At 65.9% G+C, this 26,265-nt stretch overlaps 3 protein-coding genes across 3 annotated transcripts; all 3 read left to right on the forward strand.

Moving 5' to 3' along the window:
* Positions 1 to 1,669: 1,669 nt before the first annotated feature.
* RAPGEFL1 (Rap guanine nucleotide exchange factor like 1) lies at positions 1,670 to 9,638 on the forward strand. Its single transcript, XM_027746669.2, has 15 exons — positions 1,670 to 2,178; positions 4,076 to 4,154; positions 4,702 to 4,849; positions 4,924 to 5,021; positions 5,483 to 5,595; positions 5,735 to 5,902; positions 5,985 to 6,082; positions 6,362 to 6,484; positions 6,598 to 6,776; positions 6,857 to 6,947; positions 7,537 to 7,587; positions 7,834 to 7,921; positions 8,010 to 8,074; positions 8,355 to 8,409; positions 9,085 to 9,638. The coding sequence occupies exons 1-15, from the start codon at positions 1,749 to 1,751 to the stop codon at positions 9,207 to 9,209; spliced, it is 1,911 nt and encodes a 636-aa protein (XP_027602470.1). The 5' UTR covers positions 1,670 to 1,748; the 3' UTR covers positions 9,210 to 9,638.
* Positions 9,639 to 10,095: 457 nt separating this feature from the next.
* On the forward strand, positions 10,096 to 20,434 carry WIPF2 (WAS/WASL interacting protein family member 2). The gene is made up of 8 exons (XM_027747099.2): positions 10,096 to 10,185; positions 15,944 to 16,068; positions 16,253 to 16,385; positions 16,524 to 16,643; positions 17,239 to 17,895; positions 19,168 to 19,377; positions 19,487 to 19,588; positions 20,294 to 20,434. Exons 2-8 carry the CDS (start codon positions 16,006 to 16,008, stop codon positions 20,332 to 20,334), a joined length of 1,326 nt encoding a protein of 441 aa, XP_027602900.2. The 5' UTR covers positions 10,096 to 10,185; positions 15,944 to 16,005; the 3' UTR covers positions 20,335 to 20,434.
* Positions 20,435 to 22,024: 1,590 nt separating this feature from the next.
* CDC6 (cell division cycle 6) lies at positions 22,025 to 26,026 on the forward strand. Its single transcript, XM_039387584.1, has 12 exons — positions 22,025 to 22,208; positions 22,440 to 22,673; positions 22,936 to 23,154; positions 23,401 to 23,600; positions 23,687 to 23,850; positions 23,989 to 24,095; positions 24,234 to 24,373; positions 24,508 to 24,608; positions 24,740 to 24,804; positions 24,940 to 25,139; positions 25,251 to 25,391; positions 25,491 to 26,026. The coding sequence occupies exons 1-12, from the start codon at positions 22,025 to 22,027 to the stop codon at positions 25,578 to 25,580; spliced, it is 1,845 nt and encodes a 614-aa protein (XP_039243518.1). The 3' UTR covers positions 25,581 to 26,026.
* The last annotated feature ends 239 nt before the right edge of the window (positions 26,027 to 26,265 follow it).

Here is a 26,265-nt window from a genome sequence, read left to right on the forward strand (position 1 = left end):
GAGAAATAACAGCAAATTAATTAAGCCAATAGTTCTCTCTGTGCCAGCAGTGCCCCCGTCCCTGCCGAGCCAGGGAGAGGGGCTGGGACAGGCCGGATCTGGGGCACCTTTCCCAGGAGGAGCATCGCCCTTGGCATGGCACAGTGCTCTGGGTCCCTCCTGCCCGTGTGGCCCAGTGCAGCCCCGCTGCCCTGGGGCGAGCAGGGTCTCTCTGAGCCTCAGTTTCTCCTCCTGCTGTCACGAGAAGCCCCTCTCCATGTGGCTGCAGCCCAGGCAGAAGCACCACTTGCACCCAGGGCTGGGAGCCCTTTTCTGGATGCCCTGGGTAGAGGGGATGGAGGAGCTCAGCAGGGTGGGATGGTTTGGGGGTGTTGGATGGGGTCTGGGGGCGTCTGAGGGACAGAGGAGGGACATGCAGTGCTGTGCTGTGCCGTGCTCTGCCATCCCATCCCGACAGGGCCTGGAGCAGCCCCGGAGGGGAGCGGGGACTTGTTTTGCCGCTCTCCGGCAGCCGCATGGATGGAGTTGCCAGGCAACTGCCGGGTGGAGGAGAAGCGGGAACAAAGCGGGAGCTGCCGGGACCCCCGTCCCTTCATCCCTCCCCGAATCCCCCAGGGAGCAGGGCCCAGCAAAGGCCATGGGGTCACACGCTGCTTCCCCCGGGCCACTGCCACCGTCCCATCCCGGGGCTGCTGCAGGGCCACGGGATTGCAGAGGATGGACCCGGAGGGGAGGACTGGGGAGGGCACAGGGTCTGTCCCCCTGTTGCTGCGTCCCCTTGCTCTGCCCAGAGGGTGCGAGGTGAGCCAGGGGGCATGGGCAGGATGGGTGCTCAGCACCCCGCGGGTGGGGAGCACGAGGCTCAGCCTCGGGCAGGCGCCCATTCTGCCCTGCCCTGACACCTTCCCGGGCACCTGCCCTGGCACGCCGGGGCCCGTTCCGGCCTGGCAGGCAGCAGGGGGGAGCTGGCAGCCGGCCCGACCTGCCCGCCCTGCCCGCGGGGCAACCCAGCCCCAGGGGTGCCAGGGTGGGGGGTCCGGCACCCACCCCCGGCCCTTTCCCACGGCGCGGTGGGAGCAGAGAGCTGGGCTGGGGGGGCCGGGGGTGGGTCACCCCACATCTGGGGACGTGCTCCCCGTGCAGGGGGACAGTCCTCTGTGCCCCTGGGCTGCTATGGGGGGCTGCGGGTGTGCGGGGGGTGTGAGGCAGCGCGTGGCAGGGGGGTCGCAGTGTGTGACAGCGGGGGGGGACAGGCTGTGGGTTCTGTGTCCCCCCAGGCTGTACGGTGTGTGGGGTGCGCGTGGTCGTGCCCCGGGGACGCGAGTGGAGATACGGGGGGGTGGGGGGATGCTGGTGTGTGTAACGCATCACCTGTGCGGCGCTGCGGGCAAGGCAGGGGGTGACCATGTCCGGGGGCGAGCCGGTGCCACCACAGCCCCGGGCGCGGGCTCGGTGCCGAGCGCGGTGGTGCGGGGAGGGGCCGGGCAGGTGCCGTTGGCGGGGCCGGGGGCGGCGGCGGTGCGTGGAAAGGGGCGGGCAGGTGCCGGGGGCGGCGGCGGCGGAGCCGTACCGGGGCGGGGCTGCGCTGGCGGCGGGGCCGCGGCGGGGCCGGTGCGGGGCGGGCGCAGCGTGCAGCCGGTGCGGGGCGGGCGGGGAGCGGCGCCGGGGCCCGAGCGGAGCCGAGCGGAGCCGCCGCCGCCGCCGATGGGCCCCTGAGCCGCCGCCGCCGCCGCCGCGCCCGGGCGGCCATGAAGCCGCTGGAGAAGTTGCTGAAGAAGCCGGGCTCGCACCTGCCCGCCCGCCCCGCCGCCCCCCCGGGGCAGGTACCGGGGCCGGGGTCGCTGCCGGCGCCGCGGCGGCAGAGCCTGTCGCGCCCGGCCGCCTCCCCCGAGGAGCCGCCGGGGCCGGCGGGGCCGGTACCGGGGGGCGAGGGCCGCTGGCTGGAGCTGCGGCCGCCCGAGGTGCCGCTCCGCTCCCCCGAGGAGCCGTCACCGGGCGGCGACCGCGATCGGGACCGGGAGCGGGACCGGGAGCCGCCGAGCCCGGAGCCACCGCCCGCCGCCCGCTGCTGCTGCGGCTGCGGCTGCGCCCCCGCCGCGCCCGCGCCCCCCGAGCGGCTCCTGACCGCGCTCCTCGACCGGCTGCCGGCGGCTGAGCACGGGAAGGGCTGCGGGGCAGGTACGGGGCTGCGGGACCCCCGGGGAGGGGCTGCGGGATCCCCGAGAGGGGCTGCGGGGGTGCCCGGGGCGGGGAGCGCGGGGAGCGCGGGGTGATGCGGCGGCGCGGGGGGAGATCGGGGGCGGCCGCTGCCTGCGGGGGGGATGCGCTGGTGGATGACGGGGTGGGAGACACCGGGATGGGGGAGCCCCGTGCCCGGTACGCGGTTTCCGGTGGGGTGGGTGGCCTCGCGCGGGGCGCAGCGGTGCCCGGTTGGGGTGACAAGGTCAGGGCCGGGTCCCCGCCGGGGCAAGGTGCCCGTGGCAGCGGGGTGGGCAGGAGCTCCCGGCGTGGGCAGGGGTCCCCCAGGGCAGCACACTGCGGCGGAAAGGCTGGCAGGGGAATGGGGATGCTCGGTGGTGGCAGCAGCCCAGTGAGGACTGGAGGTGGCCGGGCACCGGGAGCCACTGCAGCATCCACCTCCCGGTTGGATGGTCCGTAACATCCTCCTGGTGCTAAAATTAGTCGCGACGGGAGCTGCAGTGGGAGGGTCGTTTGGACGCCCCTTCCCTCTGGCACAGGCCTCCCAGTGCTGTCCCACGGTGGCTCCCCGTGCCCAGGTGCTGGAGCTGGGTGGGAGCCAGGCTGGGTGCAGGTGGGTGGGAGCATTCCCATGCCATGGGCATCCCTGCTCTGGCCAGTCTCGCTTGGCTGGTGGGACTGGGAGGTGTTGAGGAACCCCCCTTGGCGACCCCCAGCCACCACCAGCCCCCTGCTCCAGTGATGCCAGGGTTGGGCACAGACAGAAGGAGCCCTCAGGTAGGAGCGAGCTGGGACTGGCAGTGCCAGGCCCTGCCTGCACTGACATGCTGCCAGGCCCAGCAGTGCCCAGGCTGGCCTGGAGCAGGGCAGGCAGGAGCCAGCGTGGGGGTCCCAGTATGGGAAAGTCTCCCAGTGGCTCTGGGGTACGGCCTGGGTGCTGCAGAGGGATGGGGAAACTGAGGCAGGGCTGGAGGGGGCTGCAGCCTGGGGGAATGGGGGGAGTGTTTGACTCCTGCCCCCAGGCAGAGCACGAGAGGGGGCTGTGCCCAGGGCAGGGGGGCTGGGGGCCGTGTACCTGTACCCCCCACTCTGCCAGTGCCTCTGCCTGTCTCTGTGCCCTAGACCACCACGTCCTGCTTTTGGCAGCAGCTGATGCCCCGTGGGTGCTGTGCCCGGCATGGGGGTGCCAGGGGACCCTCTGCCCTGGCTCAGCACAGATCCACGAATAGGTTAATAGTCTGATAGTCTGAGGGAACACTCTGTACAGCCCCTCGGGGCTGTCCCTGTGGGACAGAGCCCTTGGAAAGGCTCTGGGGTCCCACTACAGTGTCCCCGGGGCATGTGGGCACAGCCCTTGCTTGGGGCCGAGGGTTGTTCTGGTGCCAGGGAGGGAGTGGTGCCTCGTCCAAAGGTCCCGGTGGTGGCTGGTGCTGGCGCCAGTGCCAGCCCCTTGGCTCACCTGGCCATACCAAAACACCTTCCCAGGGTGGTGCCACTGGTGCTGGCCCGGAGAGCCCGGCTGTGGCACCGGCCCACTGTGCCCCGAGCTCCTGCCTCAGTTTCCCCCTCCGTGTCCCGCCGTGCCCGCGGCTCTCACGGGGCTCCCGGGTGTGCCGGGGCGTCGCGGCCCCGGTGCCGCCCTGCCGGCGCCTCTGCCCCCGCACCGGCTCTGCCGGGCCCGGCTGCCCCGGGGCTGGGACGGGCCCTGAGTCAGCGCCGGCGCGGGGGGGGGGGTTCGCGTGGGGCTCGGCCTCTCCCGGTGTCACCCCGGAATTAGCATCGCTCCCGTCACCCTCCCGCCCCGCTGGGCACGGGGGGGGTGTCGGGGGGCTGTGCAGGGTGGGGTGCCCACACCTGTCCCCCAAATCTCCCCCAGAGTCACTGCTGGACGACATCGTTCTCACCCACTCGCTGTTCCTGCCCACCGAGCGCTTCCTGCAGCAGCTGCACCAGCAATATCCTGGGAGGCAACGGGGGGGCACTAGGGTGTGACAGGGAGGGGGCCAATGTTGGGCACGGGGGGCACTGGGAGGGCACAACACGAGGATGCAGTGAGGAGGGGTCTGAGGCTGGGCATGAGGAGGGGATCGGGGTGCAGTGAGGGTGGGCACAAGGGTGTCATGAAAGGGACATGAGGGGGTGACCAGGTGGGCACCAGGGTGGGCAAGAAAGTGCCATGAGGGTGGCACAGGGGTGGGCATGAGAGTGGGCATGGGGATTGCGAGGAGGAGGAGGACATGGGGAGGGCAGCAGGGTGCTACGAGGGGCTCACAGGAGCAGCAAGGAGGGAATTGGGGTGCCCGTGTGGGTGAGCACATGGGGAGGCTGTGAAGGTGGGCATGTGGGTCCATGAGAGTGGGCTACGGGTTTGGGTGCAAGGCGGGCAGGGTGGTGCCCCCAGGGTGGGCACAACGGCCCTCACTGAGGTCCCTGGGTGCAGAGGGTGCTGGGGAGCGGCCAGGGGGGTCCCTCCTTGCCGTGGCACCTCCTTGACAGTGCCACCTTCGTGCTGGCAGCGGGCAGCCCCCCGCGCTGGGAGGAGGGGGCCGGGCTGCAGCGCAAGCGGGCGGTGCTGGCCGTGCTCCTGCACTTCCTCGAGACATACAAGGGGCTGCTCCAGGAGGAGGAGAGCGCCGGGAAGGTCATCAAGGTGGGGGTCCCCTTCCCGTGTCTCCCCCCGCAGTCCCCCAGAGCCCCCCACTCTGACCCCTCTTGCCCCCCCAGGAGCTCTACTTGCTCATCATGAAGGACACGTCCCTCTACCATGACCTGGAGGACGAGATCCTCAAGCTGCACCAGCTCGTGGAGACGGTGGAGCTCAAGTGAGAGGGGGAAAAAGGGGTCCAGGGGAAGGGGAGGGGATCCTGGGGGACTCTGTGGGTCAGGGCGTCCCCAGTAAGGACAAAGATTTCTGGTCCTTGGGGACACACAGGTGCTGGGGGGGTCATTAGCTTATTAGCAGCCTGAGGTGTTGATTAAGGCACGAACCCCACTCAGACATGAACAAGTGCCTTGCTACATTCTTCCTGCCACAGCAGCCCACCCTGGTGCCCTCCTGACTGCACCTTCATGCCCTCCCCATGCCCAGCCCCAGACCCCTCCCCATGGCACCCGTGTGCCCACCCCCTGCCCCCTTCACTGCACCCCCAGTGCCCTCCTCACGCCCAACCTCCTTGTCACAGGCACGGCCCTGGGTGGGGGCTGTCAGGGCACCCAGCACACCTCAGGGTGCAGCCCCAGGGGTGCCAGGGCCTCGCCTGACGCCTGCCCTGTGCCCCCCCAGGGTGGCCGACGAGACCCCCCCCCCGAACAAGCAGGTGAAGCCGCTGTTCCGGCACTTCCGCCGCATCGACTCGTGCCTGCAGACCCGGGTGGCATTTCGGGGCTCTGACGAGAGTGAGTGACCAGGGTGGGGGCCTGGGGTCCCCTCTCTGTGCCTCGCTGCCCCTGCCTGCCCCGTGCCTCAGTTTCCCGGTGGGCAGTGCCCGGGGCGGGGCGGGGGGTGCCCTGTGCTGACCCCCCCGCCCCTCCCCAGTTTTCTGCCGCGTGTACCTGCCCGACCACTCGTACGTGACCATCCGCAGCCGCCTCTCGGCCTCGGTGCAGGACATCCTGGCCTCGGTCACCGAGAAGCTCCAGTACTCGGAGGAGCAGAGCACCCGCGAGGACGCCCTGATCCTCGTCACCATGGCCTCGTCCGGAGGTGCCCGAGGGGCTGGGGGAGGGCTGTGGGCAGGGCTGGGGGGTCCCACAGGTGCTGACCCCCCTCCTGTGCCCCATGGCAGAGAAAGCGGTGCTGCAGCCCAGCGAGGAGTGTGTGTTCACCACCCTGGGCATCAACAGCCACCTCTTCGCCTGCACCAGGGACACCTTCGACTCCCTGGTGAGCTCTGCGGTGGGGACACCCTGATGGGGACCCCCAAGAGAGAACCCCCTGCCAGGGACATCCCCCCCCTCACCTGCCCAGCCCTGGTGCCACAATCACTCCCTGTGCAGAAAGGGGGGGACCCCTGTGCTCCACCCCATTTCCCCACCCCATTTCTCTGTCCCATGTTCCCATGTCCCCACCCCATTTCCCTGTCCCATATTCCTATCCCATTTTCCCACCCTGTGGCCCAGCACCCCCTGAGTGTCCCCATAACCTTGTGTCCCCCCCCCTCAGGTGCCGCTGCCCGAGGAGATCCAGGTGGTCCCGGGGGACACGGAGATCCACCGCGTGGAGCCCGAGGACGTGGCCAACCACCTCACTGCCTTCCACTGGGAGCTCTTCCGCTGCATCCACGAGGTCTGGGGGGGCCACGGGGGGGGGGGGCTCGGTGTGTGGACACTGCTGTGTGTGTGCGTGGGGCTCTGGTGCCACGTGTGTAACTCCCCCCCCCCCCCCGCCCCTCCCTGCAGCTGGAATTCGTGGATTACGTGTTCCACGGGGAGCGGGGCCGGCGGGAGACGGCGAACCTGGAGCTGCTGCTGCAGCGCTGCAGTGAAGTGCAGCACTGGGTGGGCACGGAGCTGCTGCTCTGCGAGGGGCTGGGCAAGCGCGCCCACCTGCTCAAGAAGCTCATCAAGATCGCTGCCATGTGAGTGAGGGGGCCAGGGTGGGGGGCTCCCGGGGGTGCCCAGCCTGCCCCTCACGCTCTCTCCCCCCCCCCCGCCACAGCTGCAAACAGAACCAGGACATGCTCTCCTTCTACGCCATCGTCATCGGCCTCAACAACGCCGCCGTCAGCCGCCTGCGCCTCACCTGGGAGGTGAGGGGCTGGGGGGCCCTCACCCCCCCCCAGCGCTCCCTGACCCCCCCTGGTGCTCTTAGACCCCCGCAGATGCTCCCAGACCTTCCTGGGCCTTCCTGGACCCCCCAAGTGCTCCCTGACTCTTTCCTCAGTGCTCCCAGAACCCCCCAGAAGCTCTCACCTCCCCTGCCCAGTGTTCCCAGACTCCCTCTGGTTGCTCCCAAAACCCCTCTGGATGCTCACTGACACTCCCTAGTGCTCCCAGACATCCCCAGGTGCTCGCAGAACCCCCTGGATGTTCCCAGATCCACCCTGGGTGCTCCCAGACCCCTCCTTGTGTGCTCCCAGAACCCCCCAGGAGTTCTCACCCCCCAATCCAGTGCTCCCAGGACTCCTCTGGGTGCTCCCACACCTTCCCAAACTTTCCTGGGCCTTCCTGGACCCCCCCCAGGTGCTCCCAGACCCTTTCCTGGGTGCTCATGGCCTGCCGCTGGCTGCTCCTGGACCCCTCCTGGGTTCTCCCAGACCCCCTCTGGGGTGTTCCTGGACCTCCCAGGTGCTCCCTGACCCGGTGGATCCTCATGTCCCCCCTCAATTTGTCTTCCAGAAGCTCCCAGGGAAATTCAAGAACCTGTTTCGGAAGTTTGAGAACCTCACGGTGAGAAACGTCGGGGCCCCGTGGGGGTTGGGGGGTCCCCAGAACCCCCCCCAGGGTATTTGGGGAGCTGGTGGGCAGGGAACTTTCCTGGGGTGTCCAGGGAACTTTCCTGGGGTGTCTAGGGGTGTTCTTACCACCACCCCCACTACCAGCCCCGTGCCCACGGCCACCAGCGTGGGGGGAGATCCAGGGAACCCCCAGGGAGCCCCCCAAACCCTGACACCCCCCCCCTTCTTGTCCCCCCAGGATCCCTGCAGGAACCACAAGACCTACCGGGAGGTGCTGGCCAAGATGAAGCCCCCCCTGATCCCCTTCGTGCCGCTCATCCTCAAAGGTGAGGAAGGGGCTCCCCGTGTCCCACAGGGGGTCAGGGTCCTGCTGAGACCCCACGGGACCCCCCCTAACCCCCCTTCACCCCCCAGATCTGACCTTCCTGCACGAAGGCAGCAAGACCCTCCTGGACGGGCTGGTCAACGTGGAGAAACTGGTGGGTGCTTGGGGGGGGCTGAGAGACCCCTGGGGTGAGGGCAGTGGAGGGAGGACCCCCCTGAGGGGCTGGGGATCCCCTGCCTGTGTGTGGGGGGTGAGGGTTCAGCATCCCCAGGGTGCAGAGCAGGACCCCCGGGGGTGGGGTCCCTGATGGTGGGGGGTTGTGCAGGAGGTCCTGGGGGGGTCGGTCGTCCCTAGGGGGGGTCAGTGGTCCCTAGGGGGGGGTCAGTGGTCCCTGGGGGGGCCGGTGCTGACTCTGGGGGTCTCTCTCTGCCCAGCACTGCATCGCTGAGAAAGTGAGAACCGTGAGGAAGTACCGGAGCCGCCCCCTCTGTGAGTGGGGGGCACATGGGGGTCCGGGGGGGGGAAGGAGGGTGTCCCACACAGCCCTGAACCCTCAGTGCTGCCCCTGAGGGACAGGGGTGTGGCTGCACCCCCATCTGCATCCTCACACCCCATTATCCATGTCCTGCACCCCTTCACCCCTGCATCCCCGAATCCCTGTGTCTGCATCCCTTCATCCCCACCCCTCTATCCCTTCATCCCTGTCCCCACATCCACGTTCCCATGTTTCTGTTACTGTGTCATCCCTTCATCCCCATCCCTATCTCTGCATCCTCATCCCATCCATCCCCACATCCCCATTCCCACATCCTTGTCCTGGAATCTTTTCATCCCCACTCCCCCATCCCTCCGTCCCCATCCCTGCCTTCCCACTCCCCATCCCCATTCCCGCACGGCCATCCCTGTATTGTTTTATCCCCGTCCCCTACACTCACACGTTGCCATCCCTGAATTCCCTGCATCCTTCCATCCCTGTCCCTCCATCCCCATTCCCACACTGACATCCCCGTTTCCTTTCATCCCCATCCCCTTCATCCCTTTATCCCCGTTCCCAAATTGCCACCTTGCATCTTTTCACCCCCATCCCTCCAACCCCTGCATCCCCGCGCTCCTCCATCGCTGTTCCCACCCCATTCCCATTCCCGTTCTTGTTCCCGTTCCCAGGCCTGGAGCTGGAGGCGTCCCCAGCCCAGCTGCAAACCAAGGCCTACGTGCGGCAGCTGCGGGTCATCGACAACCAGAACCTGCTCTTCGAGCTCTCCTACAAACTGGAGCCCGGCAGCCAGTGAGGGGGGGCCCACTGGGGACCCCCAAACCCTGAGGACCCCCCAGGCCCCGGGACCTCCCACTCCGGGGGGCCCGGTGCCCCCCAGCACTGACGCACTTTGCCCAGCCCCGACAGCGGGTGCTGCCCCCACCCTCGGGGGGGTGGGTGGGTTTGGGGACCCCCGGCACATACCCCCCCCTCCCCGGTGCCCCCCTTCCCTGGCGGGGGGCACAGGGACCTACGGGGGGGCCCCTCGCCCCCCTATTTTTGTATGTGCCCCCCGCCCCCCCAGACGTGTATATTTTGTACTGAGCGCTGTCCGGAATTGTACATTTATTTTTTAAGAAAAAGGAGGAAAAAAAGGAAAAAAAAAACCAAACAACAACAAAACCCCAACAAAACAGGCCGGGGGGGGTGGGGAGCCCCAATAAACGTCTGTCCCGGCGCCCGACTCTGATGTCATGCGAGGGACTGAATTCGTGCTGGGGAGTGACGTCACAGCATATTGCCGGTGACGTCACAGTTCCGGAACTGACAAGCTGGCTCGACCTTCCCAAGATGGGGGCGGCGCGGGAGCTCTCGGTGACCTTACCAATATGGCGGCGTCCAGCATCGTCCACTGACCTTCTGAACATGGCGGCCGCCAGGGTTCCGTGTGCCCTTCTCAATATGGCGGAGCTGGCGGCGTAGCCGCGCTCAGTCGCCGCATCTCGGTCCTGCAGCGGCGGCTTGGCACGGAGCGGGAAAACCCTTCTCGGTGGCACCGCTCTCCCTCCGGTCACTGGCGCGCGGCGGCACCGGACGCTCCAGCTGCAGCCTTGACCTTCCCAAGATGGCGGCCCCTCCGCCCAAGGCCTCCCGACCTCCCCATCATGGCGCCGAGGCCCCGCCGTGCCCTGCCCACATCCTGTTGTGTCGCGCAGGCGCAGAGCGGCCGCGGCCGCCATTTCGTTCGGCGGTGCCGGGGCCGGGTACGGGAGCGGCGGGAGGAGCCGCGGGTGAGCGGGGAGGGCCCGGGGGGAGCGGGGGGCCAGGCCGGGGCTCAGGGGGCCGCGGGGAGCCGGAGCTGCGGGCCGCGGGGCCGCTGTGAGGGGTGTGGTGGCTCGCGGTGGGTGTGTGGGGCCTGTGCGGAGCCCGGGCCCGGTGAGGCCTCCGCGGGGTCCGGGTGGTGTCCGGGCCGGCTGAGGGGTCCCCAGGGCCGGCTGAGGGGTCCCCGGACTTGCTGTGGAGTGTTAGGAACCGGCGGGACTGGGGGACTAGAGCCGCCACACAGATCCCCTGTTCCGCTCCACCCTGACCCCTGTGGGACCCCCAGACTGACCCTCTGGGTCACCTCAGGAGCCCCTCGCCAGGACCCCCCGGGCCCCAACCTGGGGCTGCCCGGAACCGGTGGGGTCGGGGGCTGAAATCTCAATCGTGGACCCCTTCACGTTGCCCCCTCCCTGGGTGTCCTTTGGGACCCCCACACTGACGCCCTGGACTCATCCAGTCTTACCCCTGGGTCACCTCAGGGACCCCTCCTCAGGACCCCCATGATCCCTCGCTATGACACCTGGGATGCCCAAAACGGATGCCCTTGACCCCTTCACCCTAACCCCTGGGTCACCTCAGGGACCCCTCCCCAGGACCCCCCTGTATCCCCCTCTCAGATTGCCCGGGACCTCCACTGTGACCCCCTCTGGGACCCTCACACTGACCCCCTGGACCTCCACCCTCGAGGTGTCTGGGACCCCCGCTATGACCCCTGGGACCCCCACACTGACCCCCTTGGCCCTTCCACCCTTCCCTGGACCCCCACCCTGGGGATGCCCAGAACCAGCAGGACCAGGGGCTTAGGACCTCCACCTTGGGACCCCCAACACTGACCCCTGGAATTACCCTGGGACCCCCACTATGACCCCCTGGGCTCCTCCACCCTTCCCTGGACCCCCACCCTGAGGTTGGGCTGGGGCCTTTCTGGAGAGGGGGGTACAGCAGAAGGATGGGGAGGGGTCTGTGGCCCGTGGTGGCTCAGGGATGACCGTGGGCACAGAGTGTCACGGAATCATGGAATCGTTTGGGTTGGAAGGGACCTTAAATGCCATCCAGTGCCACCCCCTGCCATGGGCAGGGACACCTTCTGCTATCCCAGGTTGCTCCTAGCCCCGTCCAACCTTGCCTTGGACACTTCCAGGGATGGGGCAGCCACAGGGAAACACATCCATGGCTCCCTGCTCCCGGTCCGACGGCCTTCCCGCCCACGATGCCGAAGGCAGCGTGGGCGGGAAGGCCGGTGGACCGGGAGCACGCACCCGCTGTGGGATCACATTCCATCGGGATAACCCCGTTGGGATCACACTCTGCCAGTCAGCGGTTCCTGCCTGGCCCCATCATGTCCCACCTCTCCCTTCCCAGCTTCCTTTCCCTTCCCGGGAAAGGGGAGAGGCAGGGAAGGCTGTGGGCCTGGCGGGACGGGCTTTTCCTGCTTTTCCCTTTGGTGCAGCCGAGTTTCAGGACGTGATTCCCTTGCTCCTGATTAAAGGTTTCCTCTGGCAAGTGACCTGAGATGAGCTCGGAGGAAGGGATGAGCCTGACTTGAGGGTTCTGTGGCTGGGAATGGGAAAGCCTGGGATGGGGCTGTGGAAGCTGGGGATGGGGTAACTGAGGATGTGGAAGCTTGGAAAGGAGAAACTGAGGCTGTGGAAGCTGGGAATGGGCAGTCAGAGACTGTGGAAGTTATGGATAGGGAAACAGGCTGGAAGCTGGGAATGGAGAAACTGAGGCTCTGGAAGCTTGGGAAAGGGAAACAGGCTGGAAGCTGGGAATGGGGAAGCAGGGTGTGGAAATTGTGGATAGGGAAACAGGCTGGAAGCTGGGAATGGAGAAACTGAGGCTCTGGAAGCTTGGGAAAGGGAAACGGGCTGGAAGCTGGGAATGGGGAAACTGAGGCTGTGGAAATGGAGGCTGTGGAAGCTGCGAGTGGGGAAACTGAGGCTGTGGAACCCACCCCTGAGGAATGAGAAACTCCAGAGTTGGGGGTTTTGGTAAAAACGCCTCGTCAGAGCCCGCGCGGGTCGTTAATAATTCACAGGGAGCGTCTGGATCCCGCGGGGCCGGAGCGTGTCCGTCTGTCTGCAGGCAGGGATGCGCCGCCTCGGCGGGATGCTCCAAATGGAGCTGGCAGCTCGCGCTCGGGAAGCATGCTGATAGGATTTTAAAAGCCTGAGTGACCTTAAATCCTGCGATGGCTGTCGCTCAGGATAAATTATTTATGTGGCATCTTCAGCTCCGCGGGAGCGGGCAGGAATGTCGGGCTGCGGGGACAGGCTCGGAATTTGGGAGGGGGTAGCGAGGAGCTGCGGGTTTGGATGGGAAGAGGGGGAAGATAAAGGCGCGGGGGCGGGCGTTGGAGAGGTCCAGCCTTGGAAGTCGTTCCCAAACCGGTGCGGCCGCATTTCTGCACCGACATCAGAGGCTGGAAATTCCTCTTGATCTGCAGTTCAAAGCCTCCCTGAGGATGAGGCGCTGCAGCTCGGGCTTGCAAATGAGAAATACAAATCCGCCCCGGAGCCCAAATCCCCCTGAAAAGCGAGGAAATAGGCGGCTGAAGGTCACTGCTGCCTGTCCTGCCCCAGCAGCAATCCCCCGGGATGAGCTGGATCGGGGCTGCTGCTGCTGGGGAGGGCGTTTTAAATCCCTCCACGGCAAACGGGGACTTGAAAAACACCTGGAAAACGTGGTGTGTCACCCTGGCCGGGCTGGATCTACCTAATCCAGCTGTTTTAGGGGACAAGGGGCAGCTGAATGACAAATTCTTGGGATTTAATGGTGTTTTGATTCCAGAGGTGACAGGGAGGTGCTGATCCAAAATGCTGCCGAGGGGTCTGTGGCTGTGGTGGGCTCAGCTCTGGAAGCAGCTTTCCTCAGGGTCACCTCAATCTCCTGATCTCTCTCTCCTCCCAGGGGACAGCTTTTCACACCTTGTTTTCCTCACACTTTGCTCAGAGCTCTCCTGGGGTTTGGTTTGGATTGGAAAAGCAAAGGCACTGTGCAAACCTGCCCCTCCTGCCTCAGCCCAGCTTTGATCTGCGGGTGTCTCTGGATTCTACTCTGCCCAACCACTTTCCCTGTGAGCAGTGGGAGCTCTCGCAGGCTCCGATGTGTCTTGGTGTGAAAGGATCCTGGTAAGGAAGAACAAAGGAGAAGTTGGAGCGTTGTTTCACAGGGATGGCTTCTGCCAGGCAGGAAGGGGTGCCGAGTAGTGCTGGGAGGAGAACTCCCCCCTTTTCTCTTTTCCTGGAGGATTTAGCTTGTGTCTCCCTAATCTGTATCAGCTGGGTCTGTCTTCTTGCACATGAAAGGTCCAGGCTGTATTTCAAAGGCAGCCTTCCCACCCGGAGCTCTCAGCTTTTCCCAGCCATGTGCCGAGTTCGGGGCCTCTCGATTTTGGTTTTTCAAAGTGACCTTTGCTGTTAATCCCCAGCCCTAACGGGGCCGTGTGCTCAAACGGAATGACCTGTTTCTCGGGAATTCAGCTCCAGTTTATCCTCAAGCTGCTTTAACTTAAACTCTTCCCTCCCCTTCTCTTGCTCTTCTAGGTCAGAGCCTGGATCTGAGCGCAGGTTTTGCTGTGAGGGCACCCTAAAAATGGGGAGATGGTGACTCGTGGTCTGTTTGGAGAAATACCCCCCTCGTCCTACAAGTCCCGTGGGATTGCCCCTGTGGGATTGTCCTTGTGGGATTGTTTGGAGCCGCTCCACTTATCACAGGGTGTCTGGGGGTCAGCAGGGCACACGGGGGAACCTTGTGACCAACCGCTGTCTGTCTGTCTGTGGGATGGTGTGTCCCTGTCACAGCGGCTCCCGTGACCCCAAGTGCCACCGAGGGAAGTGTCACCCTGGGAGTAACCAGCTGGAGCAGGGACGTGATGTGTGACTTTCCCGTGGGTTGGGAGCGGAGGTGACGGCCCTGGCACAGCTCCTGTGCTGGCTCAGGGCTGTGACACACGAGCCCGAGTCAGGAGTCTCATTACCTGGCGCTGAATCCGTGCTAATTCCCTCCGGCAGCTGATCCGGCACCGCTGGGGCTCTGCCCCGGAGCAGCTCGTGCCGTCCCGGCCCCACTGCGGGCTGGGAAGGAGCACAGGGAAAAGCATTCCTGTTCCAACTCGTCCCAGACAAGCACATTCGGAGCCGTCTGTGATCCTGCTCCGGTGGGAAAGGCACAGGCTGGATGTGTTTGCCGGGCGTCATTCCTGATTCTGGAGCGTCCGGAGGGATTGGGGGATGTTGGCTCTTGGGTGTGAGGCCTCGAGCTGGGACTTGACAGTGGAGGGCACTTCCACCAGGAAACTGGGAGCCTCAGGTGACTCGGAAAATGCAGGAGATAGAGGGAGGAAGGCCTTCCCGACAAGGCTGTAGCTGAGGAATTCTCACTGGGTAGAAGGGCTGATTTTAATTAAAAGGCAGTTTATGGATTTATTTATTTCCCTGAACCACGGAGCTGGTGGTTTCCCGAGGGCAGGGGAGCCACTGGTATCACAGCTGTGCCGCTGCTCCGTGCTTCCCGTTCTCACATCTCGGGAATGTCTGACAGGTGAGGATGGACCTGTGTCCCATGGGATCAGTAAATTGTAGTTTATCCAGCAGGATATGAGTCTGATGAGGGATTTGGTTGTTAATACTTGGTGCAAACCTGGGTCACAAAGGAACTTTCACAGGGACAGGGGCTGTTCCTGTGCCCTCTGTCACTGCCCTCGGGGTCAGAAATGGGAAGTTTCAGGTGTGAAACTGCCCTGTCCTTGCCTCCTGTTGGCATTATGGTCCCTGTTAGTGACTGTGGAATAGGTTTTCCTGAGGGAAGGATGTCTGTGGCCCAGAGAGGGACATTTGTCCCCTGCCTCTGGGTCTGCCCCAAGCACCTGGGACTCTGCATGTGGGGCCTCCAGTCACCACATTCCTATTCCCTGAGCCGGTGCTGCAGGACAGCCCTACCTGAGCACTGTTGTCAGCAGCACGAGTCTGCCAGGGAACTGTGACTTCCCGGTGATTCAGGCTCCTCTTCCTGTCCCCCCCTCCCTCTGTGCTCCGTCTCCGGTGCCAAACGGAGCTGCCGGGCCCCAGGAGCTGTTCCAGGGGAGCCGCGGTGCTGGACAGGTTTGTTTTGGGCTCGTGATGAGATGGGTTGGAATGTCATCAGATCCATGTTGGGAAAGCTGTTTTCCCTGACTGCTTGGAGAGCTTTGGTGGGGGCTTTGGAGCTGTGGGGTACAGAGAGCCTTCAGTGTTGGGAGGTTATTGATGCTGTGGTTGGGAGCCACAGGACAGCCCCGCACTGCTCTGGCTGCTCCAGAGACGGAGCCGTCTGGCAGATTTACCCTGGCTGTGGCCGGAGAGGCCCCGGGGCTGTGTGCCAGGGCTGGCTGTGCCTCCTGCAGGCTCCTGTCACATTCCCACGTGAGCATTCTCTGGCTGCAGCTGGAGGAGCTGGATGGATGGTGCTGGAGCAGCTTGGCTGGGTTTTCTCTGCTGAGCGAGGTGCTCGTGCTCGTGTGCTGGGTGTCATCTCCAGGCACTCCGGGGGCCCTGGGGATTTGGGGTGGGGATGTGCTGTCCCACTTCTGGGACCTGCTGCTCCAGGGTGTTGGGAGGACGTGGGAGCTCAGATCCAGCTGCTGCTCCACAGAAGCTCCAGCTCAGCACCAGCACAGCGCCCCGGGGCCGTGTTTCTCCACAGGCTTTCCCCTCCATTCCCTGACCGCTTCCTCCCTTCCTGCAGGCATGAGTGCCCAGGCCTGCCCCCAGCACTGAGCAACCAGAGCCGCCGGGAGCCAGGCCAGGATGCCGATCCCTCCTCCCCCGCCGCCGCCCCCCGGCCCCCCGCCGCCCCCCACCCTCGGTCAGGTAGGGGTCACCTTGTGACAGGTGGGGAAGTGGCCTGTCCCCTCATGGGGCCACTTGCCAGAGGAATTGGCCCTGGAGAAGGCTGGCTGTGTGTGCCTCGGGAGGTGGGAATGTGGAGCGGGGCTGTGCCTGTGCCGTGGGTCGGGGTGTCCGGGGCAGGTGCTGAGCTGCTGCTCGTCCCCAGGCGAACACGGAGCCGCCCAAGCTGAGCCGGGAGGAGCAGCGGGGCCGTGGGGCCCTCCTGCAGGACATCTGTAAAGGGACCAAGCTCAGGAAAGTGACCCAAATCAACGACCGGAGCGCGCCCATCCTCGAGAGTGAGTCCCCGGGGGGCTCCCGGCCCCGTGCCGGCTGCTGCTGTGCCCAGCAGGGCTCTCACCCATCTGGTTCCCAGCAGCTCCTCATTGGAGGAGCGGATAATTCCAGGCTTAACCTCTCTGCCTCCCTCCTTCCAGAGCCCAAGGGCAGTGGCGGTGGCAACTACAGCTCTGGCTCAGCCGCCATCCAGCCCAAGGGTGGCCTATTCCAAGGTGGCGTTCCCAAGCTCAGACCTGTGGGAGCCAAGGACAGCTCAGGTAACAGCCATGTGCCCGTGGTCTGCGTGGGGTTCCTGGGAGGGCCTGGAGCAGGAGGGGGTCGAGGGTCTTGCCGTGCTTCCCTGGGAGTTTCAGCTGGTCAGAGGCAGGACCCCAGGTCACACCCCCTGTGTGGCACAGGCTGGCTGTGCCCTCCCCATGGCACAGTGTCCCACTCATGGACCTCTCGTAGCGCGCAGGAGCCGCGTGTGTTGCTGAATGTTTCTCTCTGGTGTTCTCTGTGGTGATCAAAGAGTAGAGTGGTGAGAGAGGAGCCGTGTGTGTGGCTGTGCTCGCTGCCAGCTCCCTGCCTGTGCCAGACATCTGTGTGGCCTGGCCCTCCTCGGCCGCGGCTCTGCGCAGGGACAAGGCACGGAGCCACTCCTGTGCCATTCCTGACCCCTCACTGTGCTCTCCTTCCCCACAGACAGCTCCCCCAAACAGACCCTGCGAGCCCCCTCACTGTGCTCTCCTTCCCCACAGACAGCTCCCCCAAACAGACCCTGCGAGCCCCCTCACTGTGCTCTCCTTCCCCACAGACAGCTCCCCCAAACAGACCCTGCGAGCCCCCTCACTGTGCTCTCCTTCCCCACAGACAGCTCCACCAAACAGACCCTGCAAGTGCCCGGCTCCCGTGGAGCTGCCCCCAGGCCCCCGGTGCCGGCCAGCAACAGCCGCCCTCAGGACGATGCCGACAGCAGCCGGGGGTCCCCGCCGGAGCTGCCGCGCACGCAGAGACCCTCCCTGCCCGACCTGTCCCGGCCCGGCACCGCCGGCAGCACCGGCATGAAGCACAGCTCCTCGGCCCCGCCGCCCCCGCCACCGGGACGCCGCGCCGCTGCCCCCCCGGCCCCCCCTCCGGCGCACGCCAAGGCCTCGCCCTACAACCGGGAGAAGCCACTGCCGCCCACCCCGGGACAGCGCCCACCCGGCAGCAGGGACGGACCCCCCGCCCCGCCACCCATCAAGCCCCCTCCCTCCCCAGTCAGCCTCCGGACGGGGTCGGGGGCTCAGGGCCAGTCTCTTGCCCCCCCGCCGCCCCCTTACCGGCAACCGCCCGGTGTCCCCAACGGCCCCTCCAGCCCCGGCAGCGAGTTGGCCCCGGAGCTGCCGCAGAGACACAACTCCTTGCACAGGAAGGCACCGGGCCCGTTGCGGGGTCTGGCCCCCCCGCCGCCCACTGCTGCCTCCCCATCCCTGCAGAGCAGCCGCCCCCCCCCACCGGCCAGAGACCCCCCGAGCCGCGGAGCAGGTAAGAGCTGTTTGCTCCATGGTGCCCGGGGTGGGCTGTGGGGGTCTCTCGGTGGTTGGGGGCTTGTGAGAGGTGAGTGGGAAGAGTCAGCTCTGAGGCACAGTGAGGTTCCACAGAAAGGTTGATTAAACATTGGAAGCGACTGCCCAGGGAGGTGGAGTCACCATCCCTGAAGGTGTTCAGGGAGTCGTGACACTCAGTGCCCTGGTCTGGTTGACAAGGTGGGGATTGATCACAGGTTGGACTCAATGATCTTGGAGGTGTTTTCCAGCCTAAGTGAGTCTGTGATTCTGCTCATGGTGTAGGGGCTGAGCAGGGCAGTGGCTGCAGTGTCATGTTTAACACATGTCCTTGGTCATGTCCCATGCCCATCCAGCTCCTCCCAGCCTGATGGTGGTGGTGGGTTTTGTCTGGGCAGCTCCTGCCCGCGAGGTCCATGTGCTTTCCTGGGGTGGGAGGTGAGAACATGGCAGAGCCAGAGCTGCATAGTCTGTCTCTGCTCCCCTGAGCTTCTGAAATGTCGCTGGGGGGATGACAAAAAGCTGTGGCAGAGCAGGGAGAAGCCTTTCCTGTGGTGGTGCAGCCCTCGAGAGCGTGTCCCCGTGGCCGGGGCTGGCGCTGGCTGTGCCCTGGTGCCCCCCCGTGCGCTCCTGGGCTCCGTGTCCAGACCGCAGCTCCCGCCTGGGCCCTGGCCAAGCCGCTCTGTCCTCCCAGCCCTGCCAGAATCCCTCCTTGGAGCTACGGCTGGGGAGCTGCGCTGTCAGCCCAGCTGTAATTAGGCTAATGAGGAGCACGAACTGCCACCGAGCCTCTGCGGGAGGCTGGGCAGGAGCGAGAGGTGGGTCAGAGGGGCCGGGGGTCCTGTCACCGCCTCGGTGGCACTGCAGACGTGGCCTCCAGCCCTGGCAGGCAGCGTCTTGGCTCCACGGGGAGCTGCTGCCCTCAGACTCTGGGATGTGCTGGCTCATAGCTGCTCCTTGGATCCCCTCCGTGGAGGGATGTGTGCCCAGCATGGGCTGGGAATGTGCAGGGCCAGAGCAGCCCCCCATGGTGGGTGGTGAGCTGGGGGGGCACCGGGCTGGCCGGTCTCTGCCCTGCAGCTGCTGGAGGAATGAGGAATGCAGATGTCAGGAGCGAGCAGGAAATCTCTGGGCACGCGTAGGAGCATCCCTGGGCCGCGGTCTGGCCCAGCCGATGGCCTGGAATGCTCCAGGGGATGTCCTTGGGTTTGCCCCAGGAATGCCGCATTTGCTGACCCCGCTCTCCCTGCAGCGCCCCCGCCCCCCCCGCCGATGCTGCGGAACGGGGGGCGCGATGCCCCCCCGCCCCCGCCCCCCTACAGACTGCACGGCCCCGCCGAGCCCCCCAGCCGGGGGAAGCCCCCGCCGCCGCCCACCAGGACCCCGGCTGGGCCGCCGCCGCCGCCACCGCCCGTGCGGAACGGGCACCGCGACTCCATCTCCACCGTCAGAGCATTCCTGGGTGAGTGGGACCCCTGCATGGATCCCCCTTGGAGCAGAGCCCTGTGGCTTTGGCCAGGCTCTCCTAGAGTCCCCCTCCCTCACCTGCCTCTTCTGCCCCTTTTCCACAGATGACTTTGAATCCAAATACTCCTTTCATCCCGTTGAAGACTTCCCAGCCCCAGAGGAATATAAGTACTTCCAGAGAATCTACCCCAGCAAAACAAACAGAGGTGAGGAGGATGGGGGGGTGCATGTGAGGAGGAGTAGGGGGTGTCCTGCAGTACCTGTCCCTTCCTGTGCCCTTGGGGTCATGTCTGTCCCCGTGCAGGGTGAATGGTGCAGTGGCCTTGCCCCAGGCCCTGCCCATGTTCCTGGGAGTGCCAAGCCCCTTTCCTGGGGGTGCTGAGCTCCGAGGGCAGCTCGCTGTGCTTCAGGGGAAGGGGGGGCTGGGAATTTGGGCTGTGTAGATGTCCCATCCCACCTACTGGGAAATGCCGCAGGGCTCGTTCCTGCTTTCATTGGTGCCAGAGGGGGATCCTGAAGGACCCTGCGGCCGGAGCTGGGGCTGGACAGGGGCCGGAGAGCGCAGCCCCTCTGTGTATCCTGGGATTGGCCCTGAGCGCCGGCGCTTGGACCCGGCAGAGCTCAAAGTGCCCTTGGTGCCGCGCGTCAGCGCTGCGGATCCCGGCGGAGACTCCGGGGAGAATGGGATGCTCGTTTATTTTTAGAGCCATGAATGTTTAATGCGGGTTTGAAAAGCCCCGAGCTCGGTGCGGCTGCTGCCAGGCGCAAATCCCAGGCTCCAGATCTCCGCGGGGAGGTCGGGGAGGGAGGGGGGGCCAGCAGCTGGCGCGGGGGTGTGGAGGAGGGAAAGCAGACGTGCCGGATCCGGCTCTGCGGAGCTCCCGCTTCCATCCTCCTTCCTTGTCTTGCAGCTACACGTGGGGCCCCCCCTCTGCCCCCCATCCCCAGGTGAAACCGGGCTGTGCAGGTGGATTGTTCCGGAGCAGACACACGGACCTCCTTCCCCTCCCTCAGCTGGCCCCCCCAGCTCCCAGCCCCCCGGATCCTGCATGGCACACTCCCGGCCTCTCTGCCTTCCCCAGGACCAGCGGATCTGCCCAGCACCCTCCATCAGCCTCCCCCTCATCTATGCACCCCTCAGGACTCATGGCAAGCCTGGATGGGTCCATCCCTTGTTCCTCCTCATGGATCCCGGGCCAGGATCAGCCTGGGAGCCGGGCACGGGACTCTGGGCTGAGCCGTGTGCCGGCTGTGGGGATCAGGGGGGCTGGTGGAGAGGGGCTGTGGATGGACATACTGCGAGACCCCCGGAGCGAGGGGGAGCAGGGCCAGGCTGGGGGAGCCTCGTTATCCCTGGAGAGCCTCATTATCCCAGTGGAACCTCATTATCCTGGGAGAGCCTTGTTATCCCAGCACAGCCCATTGCTTTTTTGCACAGGAGCCAGTAGGGGAGGGGGGTGAGTGGGACCATCCAGGGAGACCCCGACAGCGCTGGGTGAGGGGGAACCCCATCCCTGTCCCCTCTAAAACCGGCACTTCCCCCCTGGGCTGGGATGGGGGGCGTGGGGTCCTCTCGGCTTTCACCGCTGAACCCCCGAACTCGAGCATTTTAACAAGAAAACACTAATTATCTGGGGAGGAACCGGGGGGGGGGGCGTTTGTGCTGGTTCTGACACGTCAGGGGGCACATGGGGGGGGCCCTGGGGGAGCCAGTGACGTTTTGCCTTATACACTCCCTGTCCGACGGGTGGTCCCGGCCGGACTCTCCGTGTTCCCGCGGGGGGGGTCACACTAACGTAGTTACTGATCTCTTTGTACCTGTCAAGCGCCGTAGGAGGAAAGTGGCGGGGGCTGCAGGGAGGCTGCACCTCCCCCAGAACGGTTTGGGGTTGATTTGGGTGTTTGGTTTTTTTTTTCTATGACGATGGACCTTTCCCTGTTGGGGTTGGAGAAATGCGGGTGAAGGGTGAGGGGTGTTTGGGGGGGTTTTCTGGAGGATGACCCCCCTCAGCATTGCCCTTTGGGTTAAATAAAGGGTCAACATGGTTCTGCCCCTCCTGGAGCGAGGGACCCTCCTAAGAGGGAACAGAGGGAATTGGAGGAGCTGGAAATTGCATTTAAATAAAAGTAATAAAGTGATAAATGATGTCAAGGGCACTGCCTGGGGGGAGGGTGCTGGAGAAGGGGGGGTACCCAGGGACCCCTCTTGTCTCTTGAGGGGGTGATGGCCCCAGGGGCTGCGGGTAGGGCATTCTGTCTGCAGCCGGGCTGGTACTGGGAGTGCTGGGAGGCAGGGTGGAGGGTACTGGTGGCAGTGGGACCACTGGGAAGACAGGACCGTGGGCTCTGGGAGCATGGGGAGGCGGGATTGCATGGTGTGGGAGCATGGCGAGGTGGGATTGGACGGGTACGGGAACTGGGAGCACAGGAAAGTGGGAAGGGGGAGATACTGGGAGTGCTGGGAGGCAGGGTGGAGAGTGCTGGGAGAAGGGTGGGGCAGGACTGGGTGGCAGTAGGAAGGCAGGATGAGGGATAGTGGTGGCACTGGGAAGGCAGGATGGGGGATGCAGGCACTGGGAGCACGCGGGGGCGGGCTGGGGGTTACTGGGAGCGCCGGTCCCGTCCGGACTACAGCTCCCAGCATGCTCCGCGCGCCTTCCGCCATGTCTCGGGCACGCTCGCTGATTGGCTGCTCTGTTGCGATCCGTCCTCCGGACGCGGCGATTGGCGGTGGCGGCGGCAGCGCAGCCAATGGGGAGGAAGGGGCGAGGCCAGCTCGGGCTGGTGGCGCGAACTGCGGAGCCGGGGCTGATTTGGCGCGAGAAGGTCGGTGGTGGCAGAGGGGGGGACACGGGAGGTCAGGGGGGACACGAGGGATCGGGGGGGACTCTGGGGGTCGGGGGGGCTCCGGGTCGTGCCGGGGGGTACGGGGGCGGAAATAGGGGACAGGGCCGGTGTGGGATGGGCTGGGGGGGGGCCCGGGAGCCGCGGGGCTGGGAGTCCCCCCCGTCTGACCGGGGTCCCCCCCGCCTGACCGCTGTCTCCCTCCCCCTGCAGCCTCCGCCATGAACAGCCGCAGCCCGCAGAGCCAGCCCACCATCGGCTTCCCCCGCACGAGGAGCGCCCGCCGCCTCGGGGCCACCCCCCCGGCCAAGAGCGACCCCGGCCCTTCGCCGCGCCCCAAGGCCTCGGGCTCCCCCGGCCAGGCCACCCCGAGCACATGTTCGGCCCGGGCCACAGCGCAGCCCTTGAGCCCCAAAGTACAGCCCCTGAGTCCCCGCAAGCGCCTGGGTGAGTTCCCCCTCTGCCCTAGGACCCCCCGGGAATGGTGGGGGGCCCGTCCCCTCCCCACCCCTGCAGGGTGGGGGTCTCACCCTGGGGCGGTCGAGGCAGGCGGATGGGCTCGGCTCCCACCCCTATCCCTGGCCCAGCTGCGTTTGGCGCTTCACCCCCATTTTGGGAGGAGAAGCTGCTCCCGCGGGGTTTGGGAGGTGATGAAGCACAAAGCCCCCCAGGGAGAGCGGCCCGGTCACCGCTTCCTGTCCCCCTGCAGGTGACGAGAACCTCTGCAACGTCCCCCAGGCCCTGCCCGGCTCCCCGGCCAAGCGCAGCAAGGAGAACCGGGGCCGGCGGCTGCTCTTCGGGGAGACCCCGGCCTCCCCCGAGCAGCCCAAAAGCCCGGGGCCGACCCCGAGGACTGGGGGGCCGGAGACCCCCCGGAGCTCGAGGGTCAATGGGCAGAACCCTCGGACCAGGCTCTTCCGGCAGGAAGGTGAGTGTGGGCAGGGATGGGGGAATGGATGGGGGTAGAACTGGGGAATATGGGGATGGGGATGAGATAGAGTTTGGGACGGGGCATGGGTGTGGGGATAGGGTTGGGGATGGGACGGAGCCAGGGATGAGGATTGAGATGTGTTGATAGAGCCAGGGATGGGGATACAGCTGGAATTGGGATGGAGATAGGGATGGGGTCCTGGCAGCACCATATGCCCCCTGAGCCCTGTCCCTCCCTGTGCAGGTACCTGCTACCAGCAGGCCAAGCAAGTGCTGCATGTGGCCGTGCCTGACCGGCTGCAGGGCCGGGAACGGGAGACTGGGATCCTGCGGCAGTTCCTGCGGGAGCACGTCCGGGGCCACCGACCCGGCAGCCTCTACGTGTCCGGAGCCCCCGGGACCGGGAAAACGGCCTGTCTGAGCCGTGTTCTGCTTGACTGCAAGGTCTGTGCCATGGCCAGGGGGCTGCTCTGGGGGGCTGGACTGGGGGCAGCAGCTCAGGACTGGTGTAACATTCCCATTCCCATCAGGATGAGCTGTCCGGGAGCAAGACCGTGGTGCTGAACTGCATGGCCCTGGGCAGCCCCCACAGTGTGTTCCCTGCCCTGGCACAGCACCTGGGGCTGCCCACGGCCACTGGCCGGGAGCAAATCCGGAGCCTGGAAAAGCATCTGACGGCCCAGGGGCCCATGGTGTGAGTTCCCCATCCCTGGGGGGTGGTGTGGGTTCCCCCTGGATGCTGGGAGAGGTGGCCTGGCAGCAGCTCTCTCTGCTTAGGGTGCTCTGAGGGGAGGGTGGGCAGAGTGGGGACTCATCTGCGCTCCCCCTGCAGGCTCCTGGTGCTGGATGAGCTGGACCAGCTGGAGAGCAAAGGCCAGGACGTGCTCTACACCCTCTTTGAGTGGACCCGGCTGCCCAGCTCCAGGCTCGTCCTCGTGGGTGAGTGTGTGGAGTGTGGCACTGCCCCCTGGGCACCCTCCCTGTTTTGAGGGGGCTGATGGAGGGTTGCCTTTGCGCTCCCCTCCCACTGCCTCCTCGGGTCACAGCCCTCATCCTCCTCCTCTCCTTGCCCTGCAGGGTTGGCCAACGCCCTGGACCTGACGGATCGAAGCCTGGCCAGGCTGGGAGCCCACCTGGCCGGCAGCCCCCGCCTGCTACACTTCCCACCCTACACCAAGGAGCAGCTCACCCGCATCCTGCAGGAGCGGCTGGGGCAGGTGGGGACACGGGGGGACACAAGGGAGACATCGGGGGCTTTGCCATCCTATTGGGGCAGGTGGGGACATGGGGAGGGCATGGGGGGGCTCTGCCTGTGCGGGGGGCAGCACTGATGGCCCCAGTGCCTCGGCAGGTGGCCGGTGACCCCGTCCTGGACGCAGCCGCGCTTCAGTTCTGCGCCCGCAAGGTCTCCGCGGTCTCTGGTGATGCTCGCAAGGCCCTGGATGTCTGCAGGTCAGTGTGTGCCCCAAAACCTGGCAGTGCCAGGGCCAGCATGGCACCTGTGAGCCCCCATGGGTCCCCTGCACCGGGGGTACCTGTGCCAGAGGTGCCTCTGCCCTGTGCTCAGCGCTGTCCCTCCCCAGACGTGCCGTGGAGGTGGTGGAGCTGGAGGTGCGAGGCCAGACCCTGCTCAAGCCGCTGCCCGGGGGTGAGTTGGTGCTGCTGGAGCCAAAACCCTGGGGGAGCACCTCTGGGTTGGCCTTCATTGGGGTCTGGGGTCCCTTTCTGGGACACCTGCTCCCCGCTGCCGCCTCCCTTTCTCACTCCCCTCTCTGTCCCACAGGTGACTCCCCGGTGTCCCCCGTCCCCAAGCGCGTGGGGCTCCTGCACATCTCCCGGGTGCTCTCAGAGGTGTTTGGGGACCGGCTGGCAGGGGGGCCCCAGGGGGCCCAGGACACCTTCCCACTGCAGCAGAAGGTGCTGCTCTGCTCCCTGCTCCTGCTCTCCCGGCACCTGCGCGCCCGTGAAGTCACCCTGGGCAAGGTGAGTGGCAGCAGGACCCTCTCGGGGCTGGATCTGGGCAGCGGGTGGGTGTCCCTGAGGGTCTCCCTGGGGTGTGACTCCAGCACTGTGACACCCCTCTGCCCTCCCCAGCTCCACGACACCTACAGCCAGGTGTGCCGGAGGCAGCAGCTCCCCGCCGTCGACCAGGCCGAGTGTCTGTCCCTTGTCACCCTGCTGGAGTCCCGCGGTGTCCTCGAGCTCAAGAGGGCCAAGGAGGCCCGGCTGGCCAAGGTACCAGGGGGGTGGCAGGGTCTGGTGGTGGGACTGGGGTCCGGCAGCAGGGCAGGATCCAACAAGGGCAGTGCTGAGCATCCCTTGTCTCCCTCCCAGGTCTCCCTGAAGCTGGAGGAGGCGGCGCTGGAGCACAGGCTGCAGGACACAGCGCTGGTGGGCAGCATCCTGGCCCAGGGGCTGCACTAGCCCCCTCCCCATGGCCCCAGGGGGATTTCAGTGCTGTGGCTGGAACAGAGAAATGGCTCCCAAAGCCTTGGACACTTGTCAAGTTGTGCCTTGGGGCCCTCAGTCTGGGGTTCTCTTATTAATATTTTTAATATATTAATATTATTAATGGTATATTATGATATCTGTGGGAGCCAAGGTAGGAGGCTGGAAGACCCTCTCCCAGCGCCTTTGCAGCCCCCCCAACCCCTTTGCAGCTGGGAGTGGCGGGTGCTGGTGCTCCTGGCCCTGTTCCCAACCCCGTGTGTGATCCTGGGGTCTGCTGTTGCTCCTGCCATGACCCAGGGATCCAGTGTTTGCTCCTGACTCCTTTGGAGCCCTCCAGAACCTTTTGGGCCCTTCTGGCTGCAGGAAGAACCGTCCCAGTGCCAGCCCTGCTCTGGGTCCCAGTGCTGGCAGGGGCAGAGGGGGGGGCAGGGTCCGCCGGGGGTGGGGGAACAGCAAGGACCCCTTTATCTCCTGCCATTAATAAAGTCATTCTGGTTGAGCTCTGGCTCCTGCCCCCCCTGTTTCCCCCACTGCCCCCCTGGTCCCTCCCCCAAGGCTGTGGGGACCCATCCCTGTCTCCCTCTGCCCCTCTCCTGGGCTGCAGCCCCCCCCAGCCTCCCCCCCCCCGCTCCTGGCTGCAGCTCCTTCGTTTCTGTTA

This window comes from Pipra filicauda, unplaced genomic scaffold, assembly GCF_003945595.2.
Source record: "Pipra filicauda isolate LSUMZ 115617 unplaced genomic scaffold, ASM394559v2 scaffold579_size272245_pilon, whole genome shotgun sequence".
Taxonomy (NCBI): Eukaryota; Metazoa; Chordata; class Aves; order Passeriformes; family Pipridae; genus Pipra; species Pipra filicauda.